The 17,139-nt window shown below is 37.2% G+C and overlaps 1 protein-coding gene across 2 annotated transcripts in view; it reads left to right on the top strand.

The window, feature by feature from the left end:
- TFEC (transcription factor EC) overlaps nucleotides 1-17,139 on the top strand; it is a 78,492-nt gene that overhangs the window by 19,802 nt on the left and 41,551 nt on the right. For both annotated transcript variants that reach the window (XM_032643919.1, XM_032643920.1), the window contains exon 2: nucleotides 5,423-5,674. In XM_032643919.1, the coding sequence (XP_032499810.1) occupies nucleotides 5,495-5,674 (180 nt within the window). In that variant the 5' untranslated portion in view covers nucleotides 5,423-5,494. The remainder of the gene's footprint in view (nucleotides 1-5,422; nucleotides 5,675-17,139) is intronic.

Below are 17,139 nucleotides of genomic sequence, written 5' to 3' on the forward strand. Positions count from 1 at the left end.
ATACTCAGGATTCCTGCATCTATTCTAGTCTAAAAATAGGAGTAGGAAAAAAAACCCTACAGATACATAAAATTTTTTAACATCTTTATTGGAGTATAATTGCTTTACAATGGTGTGTTTGTTTCTGCTATATAACAAAGTGAATCAGCTATACATATATCCCCGTATCTCCTCTCTCTTGCGTCTCCCTCCCACCCTACCTATCCCACCCCGCTACGTAGACACAAAGCACAGAGCTGATCACCCTGTGCCGTGCAGCTGCTTCCCACTAGCTATTTTACATTTGGTAGTGTATATATGTCAATGCTACTCTCTCACTTCGTCCTAGCTTACCCTTCCTCCTCCCCATGTCCTCAAGTCCATTCTCTATGTCTGCGTCTTTACTCCTGTCCTGACCCCAGGTTCTTCAGAACTTTTTTTTTTAGATTCCATATATAGGTGTTAGCATACGGTATTTGTTTTCCTCGTTCCTCGTTACTTCACTCTGTATGAGTCTCTAGGTCCATCCACCTCACTACAAGTAACTCAAATTTTTTTCTTTTTATGGCTGAGTAATATTCCATTGTATATATGTGCCACATCTTCTTTATCCATTCATCTGTCGATGGACACTTAGGTTGCTTCCATGTCCTGGCTATTGTAAATAGAGCTGCAATGAACATTGTGGTACATGACTCTTTTTGAATTAGATACATACATTTTGTATTTGTGATTGTGATTCCCCAGTGATTATATTTTCTACAACGAGAATGCTTTTTTCTTCCTGACCAATTTCTTCCCATTAGCTTGTTGTACTTGCAGGAATTTATGTATTTCTAATTTAAAAAAAAATACTTCAATTGACCCATTAAGCACATTGCTCTGGTTCTCTTATTAATGAATCTAAGCATTTTTTAAAGCTCATCAATACATGCATTTTTAATTTTTAAAAATACCCACATCCCTTTATTAGAATATGAGAACTTAACTACATTTGAAACATATTTTAAAAAATAATTGGATGTTTTAAGCTAAGTTTCATTTTTGTAACTCCAAATAATGGAACTTTTTGAAAAAAAACAACATAATTTCTATTGAAAGCCTAGGTTGAGATAATTGATTAACCAGGTGATCCTCTAGGTTAGTGTATTTAAATATGGAGTCTGAAATATAAATTGATTTGGAAAACATTGCTCTGCCTGCTCTAAGTGCTGTCTAAGGTATCTAAGGGTCAAGTCAGATCACTATAAAGTTATATGTTTGGGCTTTCACTTGAGCTGATTCATATTATGCTTTGGGCCTTTGATCAAGAATAAATGTAGTGGATGTTATGGTGCATGGCCAACATTATCCCCTTCATGACTGAACCACTCTTGCCTCCACCTGATCCTGTTTCCCTCACCCTACTGCAGCGCCGATTCTGAGAGCACCCCCCAATAAACATCCTACAGGCAAGTTTCAGATTATGTTTCCCAGCTAACTCAATTGAAGATGATAAATATTTATTTTTAAATATGGGCATATAAAGAACTTCACTGCCTATTTTGCAAGTTGGAATTTTGTTCAAGATATCATTCAAGTCTTCCATGAAAATATCTAGTTTATAAATTCTCAGATATTATTCTGAAAAATATTTGTCTCTCCTCAGAGCTGGCATGATTTAATTACTTATTAAGAAATATATATTAGGTTGAACTATACAGAAGGGACAATTCGTAGATCAAAAATTTTCAAATATCTACAATTTCACAAGGCTCCACCTAATATGTTTTTAAAATTTTCCTTTTTCCTTGGCTGTCAGGATGCTTATGGGTAAATTTTGTACTCAATTGCAATATTAATCTTCAGCCTACATTTTCTGGTATAAATACCTCTCACCACATTTATGCCTCATATTTATTTATAATGTTTTGGAAAAGAGGGAGAATATAAGTAAATAAATTCTTTTAATTTGAAATAAAACAGATCTCTGCACATAGACAAAACCTTGGACTTAAGCTGACCATCATTATTTTTAGTTTGTAATAACAGCATGCCAGAGAGATAATGCTGAGTTGGCATAATTCAGAGTTAGGAGATAATGTTTTACTTATTACTCTCAATAGCAAAACTTCCCTACATCTGGGTGGTCTTAATCTCTTTGATAGTCCAAAGAACGAAATCACAATCTACAGCTGCTCTAGCCTTCTAGGTGAAGACCTTGGTATTCTGATTATGGTTTACCTACTTCCTCTATTGGGTTCCCAAAGCTCTCTGTGGTCACCCATAGTTATTCACACACTGTACTTTAATGATTCATTCATAAAATCACTCATTGAATACATGTGAACACATATTTTTAAGTGCCTGCTGTGTGCCCCTCTCTGGGTTATGTATAGGAAGTATGGCAGTCCAGCAGCCAGCAAGATAAATGCAGCCCTTGCCCTTGGAGATCTCTTATTTTTCTTCCCTGACTAGACTACGAGCTCTTTGAAGGCAGATACTGTGGTTATCTCCCTTTTACCTTCAATGCACGACTCAGTGCACACACACTTGACACTCAAAAATATTTCTTAAATAAATGAATAAATGAACAATGGCAACATATAGTTTCATTTACTTCATCTCACCAACTACCAAGACCTTCAGTGAAACCAATCCAATAGATAGTTTTATAGTTGTGTCTTCAGATCCCAGGCAACTTAAAAGTATTTTAAAATTGACTGCACATGGTTTAACTGATGTTTTACAGTTAGTTGTCTCATTGTTCTGATATCAGTCCATGCTTGGAAAAGACGGAGGTTTACTGGGGAGTAATTTCATTGCATTCCATTTAATCTTCCCTGGCTCCACTGATCTTTCAGATTCTCATGCTTAGTTTATAGATGTTGTATACAGATGTTGTATATAGATGTAGGATCCAAGAGAGTCTTCACTTTGCCTGCTAAACCCTTGTAATTCCCTATAAATAACCAATAATTTAGGCAGAATTAGAATTTCATATTTTTTATTGTGTCTCTGTATAGAGTGATCTAATGAGATGGTAGTTTTGCTTTGAGAAAGGAAAAGTATTCATGTGAATTCCTTTTCATGACTAATATTTGTGACTGTCTCCCAACTTCTTTTCTTCTTTCATTTTGATCTTTTACATTTGAGTTTTCCTTCTTTCTGTCCCCTATCCCAGGACCATCTCCTTCCAACACCTGATTTATAACCATTTTCTCTTTCAATTAATTTTTTAAAACCACTGCTTCTTGTGGCATTCTAAATTCATTGTATACATTACTGAGCTTTTGCTTTGTATTCCAGTCATTTCAATCAGGAGCCAATATCATGTAGTATTTAGGAAGCCAGGCCCTGCATTCCAGTTCCATCTCTTACTAGCAGAGTGATAACAGCCACACCATTTAACCTCTCTAAGTCTCAGTGGCTTCAATTATATGGTGCAATGGGGGTGCTATCGATACCTATCTCCTAAGGTTGTAACAAGGATTAAATGAAACAATGTGCGTAAAATGCTTGGCACAGTGCCTGATTCCTGCTGCATATTATTATTTTTATCATCATCATCATTTTTGCTGTAGTTGATATTAATATTGCCCAAGTATATTGTAAATTCCTAGAGCCCTAGGATCACATTTATGACTTCCCTTGGACTCCTGATGTAACACAAAACACAATAAGTACTATAATGATGCTTTTAGCATCCATAGATGAAAAATGAATTAGTTAATGAATGTTGTAAATTCTGATTCAACATACTTTTCTTAAAATAATATACAATGTTCTTCAGCATTCAGTTACGTTGTGTGAAAGTCATTCAGATTTGTGAACCTGAAAATGCTGTTTATAGTATATATTTTGTAAATGTATATGGATTAAGGATTAATTTAAAACTGTAGGATAATCTAAATAGCTACTCCCCAAAAATTACCACAACCATTTTAATGAAATGTTGTTTTACAACTTTAAAGCTCACAGCAATATAATTAGTAATATGTGTAATCTTTATTACCAATCTTAATCTTTTTTATATGACTAAAAAATTACTTTATGGTAGTACAATTAAAATAATGCTAAAAATGTCAGCATAACAGAATTAAACTAAAGTAACTACTACAATATTGTACCCCAAACCAGCTAATTTAAATGCAAAGTACTTTGTAAAGGCTATTTATCTGAGCTAATGCATGTTAAGGGATTTAAGGAGTAGTTTGTGTAGCTGAAATAAAAGGAAAAATAAGCACTGTACAGCAATCTTTACTATTGTTTAACACGAGGGAAATATTAAATAGGTTTATATATAGGCCACTTGAGGAAAATGTATTAGAAGTCACATCTCAGCATAGTAAATATAAAGGGGACTGGCAGGCAATACTATTTTCAGAGGTTTTTAAAGGGAAAGCTTGAAATACTTAAAATTGTCCTTATACAAATAATGGTATATCATTAACTATGATAGCTACACTGAAGATGCCCAGAATTTTATGTCTATGATTTGAAAAAGGGATTTCAATATACTGGATAGTTGCTTAGTTGGCACTTGACACTGCTTAGATTTTTCTCTGAATGCTTCTTTCTGTCAATTCATAATGATTCTACCGAAGTATTGTTATTATAAAGTGAGAATATGGAAGAGTTTAAAATTAAGATTTTTTAAAAATTAAAATAAACTCAGTAGAGAAACACTGGAAAATACAGAAAACTGAAAAAAATCACCTAGATTTTCACCACCCATAAAGTATCAGACAATATTTAGTATATATATTTCTAGTCTCTGCTCCCTCATGGATAATTTTTTAAAATCTTTAATTAAAAATAGAGATTATAGCCAATGGAATATTTATATGTAATATAAAGGAATACAAGAGATATATGTTATATAAAAATCACTAATAATAGTAGATCAGCTGTGTTTTCCTTTTATTATTTTAGTCATTCTTTTTCAGACCCTCAAAAAGTTTTGCTGGGGCTTCCCTGGTGGCGCAGTGGTTGAGAGTCCGCCTGCCGATGCAGGGGACGCGGGTTCGTGCCCCGGTCCGGGAGGATCCCGCATGCCGCGGAGCGGCTGGGCCCGTGACCCATGGCCGCTGGGCCTGCGCGTCCGGAGCCTGTGCTCCGCAACGGGAGAGGCCGCAGCAGTGAGAGGCCCGCGTACCCCAAAAAAAAAAAAAAAAAATAGTTTTGCTGCTTTTATATTTATTCCAAGTTGGTTTCAGTTGCATATTATTTTAAGAGCTATTCTTAAACACTTGGTTAGCATTTAAAATATTTTAGTAAAGTTTAAATGACTTCTCAAAAACTATAGTCCATTAATACCTTATGTAAATTATGACAAGCATAGACAATAAATTAGAAACAAACTAGATGTTATAGTGTTTATTGTCATGATCCAATTGTTGAAAGTGGAATTCATTTACCAGATGATGCTACACATTGCATTTGTTTGGTTTTTATTTGGTAGGTCCCAGCACACCTGGAAAGTTCTGCTAGGACTCAGCTACAGAAAGTTCAGAGACAGCAAGTAAAACCTTTCATGACCCTTGACCACCAGATCGTCCACCAGACTCTTAAACGGTCACACCCTCCAACACCAAGCAGTGCACTTCTGGTACAGCATGGACACCAGTCTCCCGAGAGTAACACTGGACCCACTGGAAATCCACTCACCAAGTTGCTAACTCTTGGGAAAGAAGATGACAATGTGGAATGGCATGTATGTCTAATGGCTACTTATGAAAATATATCATCAGTTTCTTGGGAAAAAAAATACCTCAAGAAATTGAAGTCAAATTTTTATAGTAAACATTCCATATGCAAATTTATTTAACAAAAGGATGTCTTAATTTATTAATTTGTAATAATTAGTTATGCCCATAAGAATTGTTATGCATAAAACATAACAATTCATTTTTTAACACTCATTTCAGTTTTGTAACAATGTGAGTCAAAGCAGGTCCTAATAGTAATATGTTAAGAAGATTTAGCTTTAATTGTAATGGTTTTCTGATAACTTTAGTTAAAACATTTATCAACAGTTACATTATCTGAAGTACCCATTAAGATAAAACAAGCAAAAGAATAAATAACAGTAAACATGTGCTCTAGAAATGTTTATCAGAATGAGACTAATAATCTTCTTGCACTTAATATTTTGTAGAATTATATTGGAATTTATTACTATTGATTATCCATTCATTTCTATTTTCAACAAATACTTGCCTACCATTTACTAAATAAGAGGAAATTAGAGGTGCTGAGGATACAAAATTAATGAGTGTCTAGCTTCGTGGAGTTCATAATTATTGTGACTTGCTTGTAAATGAACCTTCAAAAAATACTGAAGAATGAGTAAAAGTGGGAGAAAACTAGAACTAGAAAACTAGAACTGGGAAAAAGAGTTCCTTTAATATCTCAATGTAGAAAAACTACATCAGTAACTGAGCTTTCTATTCTTTTCTTTTTCTTTTTTTCCATTTGATTTTTAGATGGAGACATGGTTCTATGATCTCCCAGATTTAATCTCCCAATCTACATTCCTGGTGATTATTACTGATTTCAGGTCACTGCTTTTTAGCTAAGTCTGTAGCCTCCAGGTACAAAAGAGATGCTCAGTATATCATTATTTGAATTCCAAATGATAGAGGAAGATTTTCTTTTGCAAATTTTATGTTAATCTAAAAAAGAGAAAAGAATAAGGACCTGGTAGATTGTTTAATAAAATATAAAACAACCACAAAACAGGACTAGTTGAAATCCAAAACTAAACATAGATCTCTACATGTATATTTACTTAAACTTTTCAGTAGTGGATATACAAAGAATTTTCAAAAAAAAAATGTAGAACTAGGTTCTCTATTCACTCTATGAATATAATAAAAATATATGTAGGTTGAAAATCATCTGTACAGTAAATATTAGAACTCACCCAATACAACTTTTCTTACAACCACCTTCTTCCCAAGTTCATTTCCTTGTGTGGAAGAGTGATTCCCAAAGGAAAAAACAAATCGCAAAGGATATGCATATGCCAGTCAATTCTAGGCAAAACCCAGAAAATGATCTTATTATGTGTCTTATGAAATATGTCTTCTAAAAGGATAAGTAACATATATCAGTCTTCTCGGTTTTTCTTAGATAACATTTTTATTCCTTAGGCACACAGATTACCTTTTATTTTATAATAAGTTTGTATAAGAGAAATTTACCTGATCTTAGTGGACCTTTAGGTGGTGTCAGTCAAAAGGAGCTGCATGGCTGGGAAGGGTTGAAAGCCTCAATAAGTGCAGTGGTCTAGGGACAACATGCACATTGGCTGCAGACAAACACTTTCTATTTTTTTAACCATTGTTCTTTAAACTGTGTATATAAGTCTCTTCAACCATTAATGTCAATCACAATTTTATTCCATCTGTTATAGTTTTAATGTGTGTTTTCTTTGAATTTGACTTATCGTGTACACATTTTCACATAGTGCCATCAATTCCAGTCTTGCTATCTTTAGTAGCTAAGATGTATCCTACCTTGTTGCCATTTCCTAATATTCTTTTTTTTTTTCAAACATCTTTATTGGAGTATAATTGCTTTACAATGTTGCGTTAGTTTCTGCTGTATAACAAAGTGAATCAACTATATGTATACATATATCCCAATATCCCCTCCCTGTGGCGTCTCCCTCGCACCCTCCCTATCCCACCCCTCTAGGTGGGCACAAAGCACCAAACTGACATCCCTGTGCTATGCAGCTGCTTCCCACTAGCTATCTATTTTACATTTGGTAGTGTATATATGTCAATGCTACTCTCTCACTTCGTCCCAGCTCACCCTTCCCCCTCCCTGTGTCCTCAAGTCCATTCTCTACATCTGCGTCTTTATTCCTATCCTTCCCCTAGGTTCATCAGAAACTTTTTTTTTTTTTAGATTCCATATATATGTGTTAGCATGCGGTATTTGTTTTTCTCTTTCTGACTTACTTCACTCTGTATGACAGACTCTAGGTCCATCCACCTCAATACAAATAACTCAGTTTCGTTTCTTGTTATGAGTCAGTAATATTCTATTGTATATATGTGCCACATCTTCTTCATCCATTCATCTGTGAGTGGACACCTAGGTTGCTTCCATGTTCCAGCTATTGAGAATAATGCTGCAATGAACATGTGGTACATGACTCTTTTTGAATTATGGTTTTCTCAGGGTATATGCCCAGTAGTGGGATTGCTGGGTCATATGGTAGTTCTAGTTTTAGTTTTTTAGGGAACCTCCATACTGTTCTCCATAGTGGCTGTATCAATTCACATTCCCACCGACAGTGCAAGAGGGTTCCCTTTTCTCCACCCCTCTCCAGCATTTATTGTTTGTAGATTTTTTGATGCTGGCCATTCTGACTGGTGTGAGGTGATACCTCATTGTAGCTTTGATTTGCATTTCTCTAATAATTTGTGATGTTGAGCATCCTTTCATATGTTTGTTGGCAATCTGTATATCTTCTCTGGAGAAATGTCTATTTAGATCTTCTGCCCAGTTTTGGATTGGGTTGTTTGTATTTTTGATATTGAGCTGCATGAGCTCCTTGTATATTTTGGAGGTTAATCCTTTGTCGGTTGTTTCATTTGCAAATATTTTCTCCCTTTCTGAGCATTGTCTTTTCATCTTGTGTATGGTTTCCTTTGCTGTGCAAAAGCTTTTAAGTTTCATTAGGTCCCACTTGTTTATTTGAACTGTGATTAAAAATCTTCCAACAAACAAAGCCCAGGACCAGATGGCTTCACAGGCGAATTCTATCAAACATTTAGAGAAGAGCTAACACTTATGCTTCTCAAACTCTTCCAAAGTATAGCAGAGGGAGGAACACTCCCAAACTCAATCTACGAGGCCACCATCACCCTGATACCAAAACCCGACAAAGATGTCACAAAAAAAGAAAACTACAGACCAATATCACTGGTAAACATAGATGCAAAATCCTCAACAAACTACTAGCAAACAGAATCCAACAGCACATTAAAAGGATCACACACCACCATCAAGTGGAGTTTATCCCAGGAATACAAGGATTCTTCAATATTCACAAATCAATGTGATACACCATATTAACAAACGGAAGGATAAAAACCATATGATCATCTCAATAGATGCAGAAAAAGCTTTTGACAAAATTCAACACCGATTTATGATAAAAAACTCTCCAGAAAGTAGGCATAGAGGGAACTTGCCTCAACATCCTAATATTCTTTGATTGGTGCTAGGAGTCATTGTCACAAAGCAGAAAGTTTGGAGTCTTCAGAGTCTTCAGAGTCAGGCACCATGAGATTAGCACCACCACTTAGTTGTTGTGTGGTCTCAGTCCTTAACCAACCAATCCTTAATCTCTCACCAACATTTCAATGGTTTGAAGAGTTGTCTTATATATAAATTTATATATTTATTTACATTTTATTTTTGGCTGTGTTGGGTCTTCATTGCGGCAAGTGTGGGCTACTCTTCATTGTGGTGTGTGGGCTTCTCATTGCAGTGGCTTCTCTTGTTGTGGAGCACGGGCTCTAGGCACACGGGCTTCAGTAGTTGTTGTATGTGGGCTCAGTACTTGTGGCTCGCGGGCTCTAGAGTGCAGGCTCAGTAGTTATGGCACACGAGCTTTGTTGCTCCACGGCATGGGGGATCTTCCTGGACCAGGGCTCGAACCTGTGTCCTCTACATTGGCAGGCGGATTCCTAACCACTGCACCACCAAAGAATTCCTTGAAGAGTTGTTTTGATGCTTACATTTCCAGGTGGGTTGGGGGGAGCTTCTGTCAACTTTTATTTTTATAATTATTTTAACATTATTTTATTTTTTCAGCTTGATTGTGAAATAATTGACATAATCATTATATATATTTGAGGAATACAGCATGATGATTTCATTTACACATACTGTGACATGATTACCACAATAGGTTCAGCTAACATCCATCTTATCATATAGATACAGTAAAAAAAACAGAAAGAAAAGAAAAAAAATTTCCTCTTAACGACTTTCCTGTATGTCATACAACATTGTTAAATATAGTCATCACATTTTAGTACATTATATTATATAAGTACTAGTTGTAGTACTTATATAAGTACTAGGGTACTTATTTATCTTAGTACTGAAGTTTGTACCTTTTCACCACCTTCCTCCAATTCCTCACCACTCCGACCGCCAACTTCTGGTAGCCACAAGTCTGGTCTCTTTTTTTTGTTTGTTTTTTTAACATCTTTATTGGAGTATAATTGCTTTACAATGTTGTGTTAGTTTCTGCTCTATAACAAAGTGTATCAGTTATACATATACATATGTCCCAATATCTCTTCCCTCTTGCATCTCCCTCCCTCCCAACCTCCCTATCCCACCCCTCTAGGTGGTCGCAAAGCACGAAGCTGATCTCCCTGTGCTATGCGGCTGCTTCCCAATAGCTATCTATTTTACATTTGGTAGTGTATATATGTCCATGTCACTCTCTCACTTTGTCCCAGCTTACCCTTCCCCCTCCCCGTATCCTCAAGTCCATTCTCTAGTAGGTCTGCATCTTTATTCCTGTCCTGCCCCTAGGTTCTTCTGAATATTGTTTTTTCTTTTATTCTTTTCTTTTAGATTCCATATATCTGTGTTAGCGTATGGTATTTGTTTTTCTCTTTCTGACTTACTTCACTCTGTATGACAGTCTCTAGGTCCATCCACCTCACTACAAATAACTCAGTTTCGTTCCTTTTTATGGCCGAGTAATATTCCATTATATATATGTGCCACATCTTCTTTATCCATTCATCTGTTGATGGACACTTAGGTTGCTTCCATGTCCTGGCTATTGTAAATAGAACTGAAATGAACATTTTGGTATATGACTATTTTTGAATTATGGTTTTCTCAGGGTATATGCCCAGTAGTGGGATTGCTGGGTCGTATGCTAGTTCTATTTTTAGTTTCTTAAGGAACCTCCATACTGTTCTCCATAGTGGCTGAAACCAGTTCACATTCCCACCAGCAGTGCAAGAGTGTTCCCTTTTCTCCACACCCTCTCCAGCATTTATTGTTTGTAGATTTTTTGATGATGTCCATTCTGACCAGTATGAGATGATATCTCATTGTAGTTTTGATTTGCATTTCTCTAATGATTAATGACGTTGAGCATTCTTTCACATGTTTGTTGTCAATCTGTATATCTTCTTTGGAGAAGTGTCTATTTAGGACTTCTGCCGCTTTTTGGATTGGGTTGTTTGCTTTTTTGATATTGAGCTGCATGTGTTGCTTGTATGTTTCGGAGATTAATCGTTTGTCAGTTGCTTCATTTGCAAATATTTTCTCCCATTCTGAGCGTTGTCTATTCATCTTGTTTATGGTTTCCTTTGCTGTACAAAAGCTTTAAGTTTCATTAGGTCCCATTTGTTTATTTTTGTTTTTATTTCCATTTCTCTAGGAGGTGGGTCAAAAGGATCTTGCTGTGATTTATGTCATATAGTGTTCTGCCTATGTTTTCCTCTAAGAGTTTGATGGTGTCTGGCCTTACATTTAGGTCTTTAATCCATTTTGAGTTTAATTTTGTGTATGGTGTTAGGGAGAGTTCTAATTTCATTGTATTACATGTAGCTGTCCACTTTTCCCAGCACCACTTATTGAAGAGGCTGTCTTTTATCCACTATATATTCTTGCCTCCTTTATCAAAGATAAGGTGACCATATGTGCGTGGGTTTATCTCTGGGCTTTCTATCCTGTTCCATTGATCTATCTTTCTGTTTTTGTGCCAGTACCATACTGTCTTGATTACTGTAGCTTTGTAGTATAGGTTGAAGTCAGGGAGCCTGATTCTTCCAGCTCCATTTTTCTTTCACAGGATTGCTTTCGCTACTCGGGGTCTTTTGTGTTTCCATACAAATTGTGAAATTTTTGGTTCTAGTTCTGTGAAAAATGCCAGTGGTAGTTTGATAGGGACTGCATTGAATCTGTAGGTTGCTTTGGGTAGTAGAGTCATTTCACAATGTTGATTCTTCCAATCCAAGAACATGGTATATCTCTCCATCCGTTTGTATCATCTTTAATTTCTTGCATCAGTGTCTTATAGTTTTCTGCATACAGGTTTTTTGTCTTCTTAAGTAGGTTTATTCTTAGGTATTTTATTCTTCATGTTGCAATGGTAAATAGGAGTATTTCCTTAATTTCTCTTTCAGATTTTTCATCATTAGTGTAGAGGCATGCAAGAGATTTATGTACATCCATTGTGTATCCTGCTACATTACCAAATTCATTGATTAGCTCTAGTAGTTTTCTGGTAGCAGCTTTAGGATTCTCTATGTATAGTATCATGTCATCTGCAAACAGTGACAGCTTTACTTCTTCTTTTCCAATTTGGATTTCTTTTATTTCTTTTTCTTCTCTGATTGCTGTGGCTAAAACTTCAAAAACTATGGTGAATAATAGTGGTGAGAGTGGGCAACCTTGTCTTGTTCCTGATCTTACTGGAAATGGTTTCAGTTTTTCACCATTGAGTACAATGTTAGCTGTGCGTTTGTCATATATGGCCTTTGTTATGTTGAGTTAAGTTCCCTCTATTTATTGTCATTTGCTTCTAGGTATTTTTTCATTTCTTCTTGATTTCTTCAATGATCTCTTGGTTATTAAGTAGTGTGTTGTTTACCCTCCATGTGTTTGTATTTCTTACAAATTTTTTCCTGTAATTGATATCTAGTCTCATAGCGTTGTGGTCAGAAAAGATACTTGATACGATTTCAATTTTCTTAAATTTACCAAGGCTTTATTTGTGACCCAAGATATGATCTATCCTGGAGAATGTTCCATGAGCACTTGAGAAGAATGTTTATTCTGTTGTTTTTGGATGGAATGTCCTATAAATATCAATTAAGTCCATCTTGTTTGATGTATCATTTAAAGCTTGTGTTTCCTTATTTATTTTCATTTGGGATGATCTGTCCATTGGTCAAAGTGGGGTGTTAAAGTCCCCTACTATGATTGTGTTATTGTCAATTTCCCCTTTTAGGCTGTTAGTAATTTCCTTATGTATTTAGGTGCTCCTCCGTTGGGTGCATAACTATTTACAATTGTTATATCTTCTTCTTGGATTGATCCCTTGATCATTATGTAGTGTCCTTCTTTGCCTCTTGTAATAGTCTTTGTTTTAAAGTCTATTTTGTCTGATATGAGAATTGCTACTCCAGCTGTCTTTTGATTTCCATTTGCATGGAATATCTTTTTCCATCCCCTCACTTTCAGTCTGTATGTGTCCCTAGGTCTGAAGTGGGTCTCTTGTAGACAGCATATATATGGGTCTTGTTTTTGTTTCCATTCAGCAAGGCTGTGTCTTTTGGTTGGAACATTTAATCCATTCACGTTTACAGTAATTATGGATATGTATGTTCCTATTACCATTTTCTTAATTGTTTGGGGTGTTTTTTTGTAGGTCCTTTTCTTCTCTTGTGTTTCCCACTTAGAGAAGTTCCTTTAGCACTTGTTGTAGAGCTTATTTGGTGCTGCTGAATTCTCTTAGCTTTTGCTTGTCTGTAAAGCTTTTAATTTCTCCATCAAATCTGAATGAAACCCTTGCTGGGTAGAGTAATCTTGGTTGTAGGTTTTTCTCTTTCATCACTTTAAATATGACCTGCCAGTCCCTTCTGGCTTGCAGAGCTTCTGCTGAAAGATCAGCTGTTAACCTTATGGGGATTCCCTTATGTGTTACTTGTTGTTTTTCCCCTGCTGGTTTTAATATTTATTTTTTGTATTTAATTTTTGATAGTTTGATTAATATGTGTCTTGGCATGTTTCTCCTTGGATTTATCCTGTATGGGACTCTCTGTGCTTCCTGGACTTGATTAACTATTTCTTTTTCCATATTAGGAAGTTTTCAACTATAATCTCTTCAAATATTTTCTCAGTCCCTTTCTTTTTTTCTTCTTCTTCTGGGACTCCTATAATTCGAATGTTGGTGTGTTTAATGTTGTCCCAGAGGTCTCTGAGACTGTCTTCAATTCTTTTCATTCTTTTTTCTTTATTCCTCTCTACAGTAGTTATTTCCACTATTTTATCTTCCAGGTCACTTATCTGTTCTTCTGCCTCAGTTATTCTGGTATTGATCCCTTCTAGAGAATTTTTAATTTCATTTATTGTGTTGTTCATCACTGTTTGTTTGCTCTTTAGTTCTTCTAGGTCCTTGTTAAACGTTTCTTGTATTTTCTACATTTTATTTCCAAGACTTTGGATCATCTTTACTATCATTATTCTGAATTCTTTTTCAGGTAGACTGCCTATTTCCTCTTCATTTGTTAGGTCTGGTGGGTTTTTGCCTTGCTCCTTCATCTGCTGTGTGTTTCTCTGTCTTCTCATTTTGCTTAACTTACTGTGTTTGGGGTCTCCTTATCACAGGCTGCAGGTTTGTAGTTTCCATTGTTTTTGGTATCTGTCCCCAGTGGCTAAGGTTGGTTCAGTGGGTTGTGTAGGCTTCGTGGTGGAGGGGACTAATGCCTGTGTTCTGGGGGATGAGGCTGGATCTTGTCTTTCTGGTAGGCAGGTCCATGTCTGGTGGTGTGTTTTGGGGTATCTGTGGCCTTATTATGGTTTTAGGCAGCCTCTGTGCTAATGGGTGGGGTTGTGTTCCTTTCTTGCTAGTTGTTTGGCATAGGGTGTCCTGCAGTCCAGCTTGCTGGTCATTGACTGGATTTGGGTCTTGGCATTGAGATGGGGATCTCTGGGAGATTTTCACTGTTTGATATTACATGGAGCTGGGAGGTCTGTTGTGGATCAGTGTCCTGAACTTGGCTCTCCCATCTCTGTGGCAGAGTCCTGATGCCTGTTTAGAGCACCAAGAGCCTGTCCTCCACACGGCTCAGAATAAAAGGGAGAAAAGAAAGAAAGAAAGAAAGAAGAAGATAAAGTAAAATAAAATAAAATAAATGTATTAAAATAAAAAATACTTATTTAGAGAATAAAATTTTTAAGCAGAAAAAAAAAAATGGCAAGACAGAACCCTAGGACAAATGGTAAAAGCAAAGCTATACAGAAAAAATCACACACAGAAGCACAGACATACTCACAAAAAGAGAAAAAGGGAAATATACATATATATATCATTGCTCCCTAAGTCCCCCTCCTCAATTTGTGATGATTCGTTGTCTATTCATGTATTCCACAGATGCAGGGTACATCATGTTGATTGTTGAGATTTAATCCAGAGATTTAATCCACTGCTTCTGAGGCTGCTGGGTGAAATTTCCCTTTCTTTTCTTTGTTCTCACAGCTCCCAGGTTTCAGCTTTGGATTTGGGCCTGCCTCTGTGTGTATTTCGCCTGAGGGCATCTGTTCGTTACTCAGACAGGACGGGGTTAAAGGAATCGCTGATTCGGGGGCTCTGGCTCACTCAAGCCGGGGGGAGGGAGGGGTACGTAGTACGGGGCGAGCCTGCGGCGGCAGAGGCCGGCAGGATGTTGCACCGGCCTGAGGCACGCTGTGTGTTCTCCCGGGGAAGTTGTCCCTGGATCACTGGATCCTGGCAGTGGCGGGCTGCAGAGGCTCCCGGGAGGGGAGGTGGGGATAGTGACCTGTGCTCGCACACAGGCTTCTTGGTGGCGGCAGCAGCAGCCTGAGTGTCTCATGCGCAGACAAGCCTCTCAGGCTGGTGAGTGCTGGTCGGCTTCGATCCTCTGTGCGGGAATCTCTCCACTTTGCCCTCCGCACCCCGGTGGCTGCGCTCTCCTCCGTGGCTCTGAAGCTTCCCCGCTCCGCACCCCCGCAGTCTCTGCCCGTGAAGGGGCTTCCTAGTGTGTGGAAACCTTTCCTCCTTCACAGCTCCCTCCCTCGGTGCAGGTCCCGTCCCTGTTCTTTTGTCTCTGTTTTTTCTTTTTTCTTTTGCCCTACCCAGGTACGTGGGGAGTTTCTTGCCTTTTGTGAGGTCTGAGGTCTTCTTCCATCGTTCAGTAGGTGTTCTGTGGGAGTTTTTCCACGTGTAGAGGTATTTCTGATGTATTTATGGGAAGGTGATCTCCGAGTCTTACTCTTTCGCCATCTTGAAGGTCCTCTGATCTCTTTTTTTTTTTTTTTTTTTGCGGTACGCGGGCCTCTCACTGTTGTGGCCTCTCCCGTTGCGGAGCACAGGCTCCAGACGCACAGGCTCAGCAGCCATGGCTCACGGGCCTAGCTGCTCCACGGCATGTGGGATCTTCCTGGACCAGGGCACAAATCCCCGTCCCCTGCATCGGCAGGCGGACTCTCAACCACTGCGTCACCACGGAAGCCCCTCTGATCTCTTCTTCTACGAGGTTTTTTTGTTTTTGCTTTAGTTTCCACATATAAGTGAGATCATGCAGTATTTGTCTTTCTTTGTCTGACTTCCTTCACTTAGCATAATGCCTTCAAGGCCTGCTTTTGCTGTATCCCGTAAGTTCTGGTTTGTCGTGTCTCTATTTTTGTTTGTCTTAGTAAACTTTTTTATTTCCCTTTTAATTTCCTCTTTGATCCATTGAATGTTCAGGACAGTGTTGTGTAATTTCAATGTGTTTGTAAATTTTCTAGTTTCCTCTTGTTGTTGATTTCTAGTTTCATGCCATTGTGATTAGCAAAGACAGTCTTATTCCATTCTTCTTGAATTTGTTAAGACTTGTTTTGTGGTCTAACATATGGTCTATCCTAGAAAATGTCACATGTATACTTGAGACACATGTGTATTCTGCTGTCAATGGATAGAATGTTCTTTATGTATCTTTTAGGTCCAGGAAATCTATAGTGTTGATCAAATCCACTGTTTCCTTATTGATTCTCTGTGTGGATGATCTATCCATTGTTGAGAGTGGGGTAAAAAAGTCTTCAACTATTATTGTTTATAGTAACTATACCCTTTATTTTTCTCTTTAGCTCTGTTAGTTTTTTCGTTATATACTTAGGTGCTGTGATGTTGGACTCATAAATAGTTACATCTTTTTGATGCATTTACCCCTGTATCATTATATAATGACCTTCTTTGTCTCTTTTTACCATTTTTAGTTTAGTCTGTTTTGTCTGATGTAAGCAATATAAGCTGTCTACCCCTGCTTTCTTTTGGTTACCACTGCTTGAAATGTCTTTTTCCATCCCTTCACTCTCAGTCTATTTGTGTATTTAAGGTGAAAGTGAGTCTCCTGTAGACAGCACATTTTGGATCTTCTATTTTTAATCCATTCA

This window comes from Phocoena sinus, chromosome 9 (genome assembly GCF_008692025.1).
Source record: "Phocoena sinus isolate mPhoSin1 chromosome 9, mPhoSin1.pri, whole genome shotgun sequence".
Taxonomy (NCBI): domain Eukaryota; kingdom Metazoa; phylum Chordata; class Mammalia; order Artiodactyla; family Phocoenidae; genus Phocoena; species Phocoena sinus.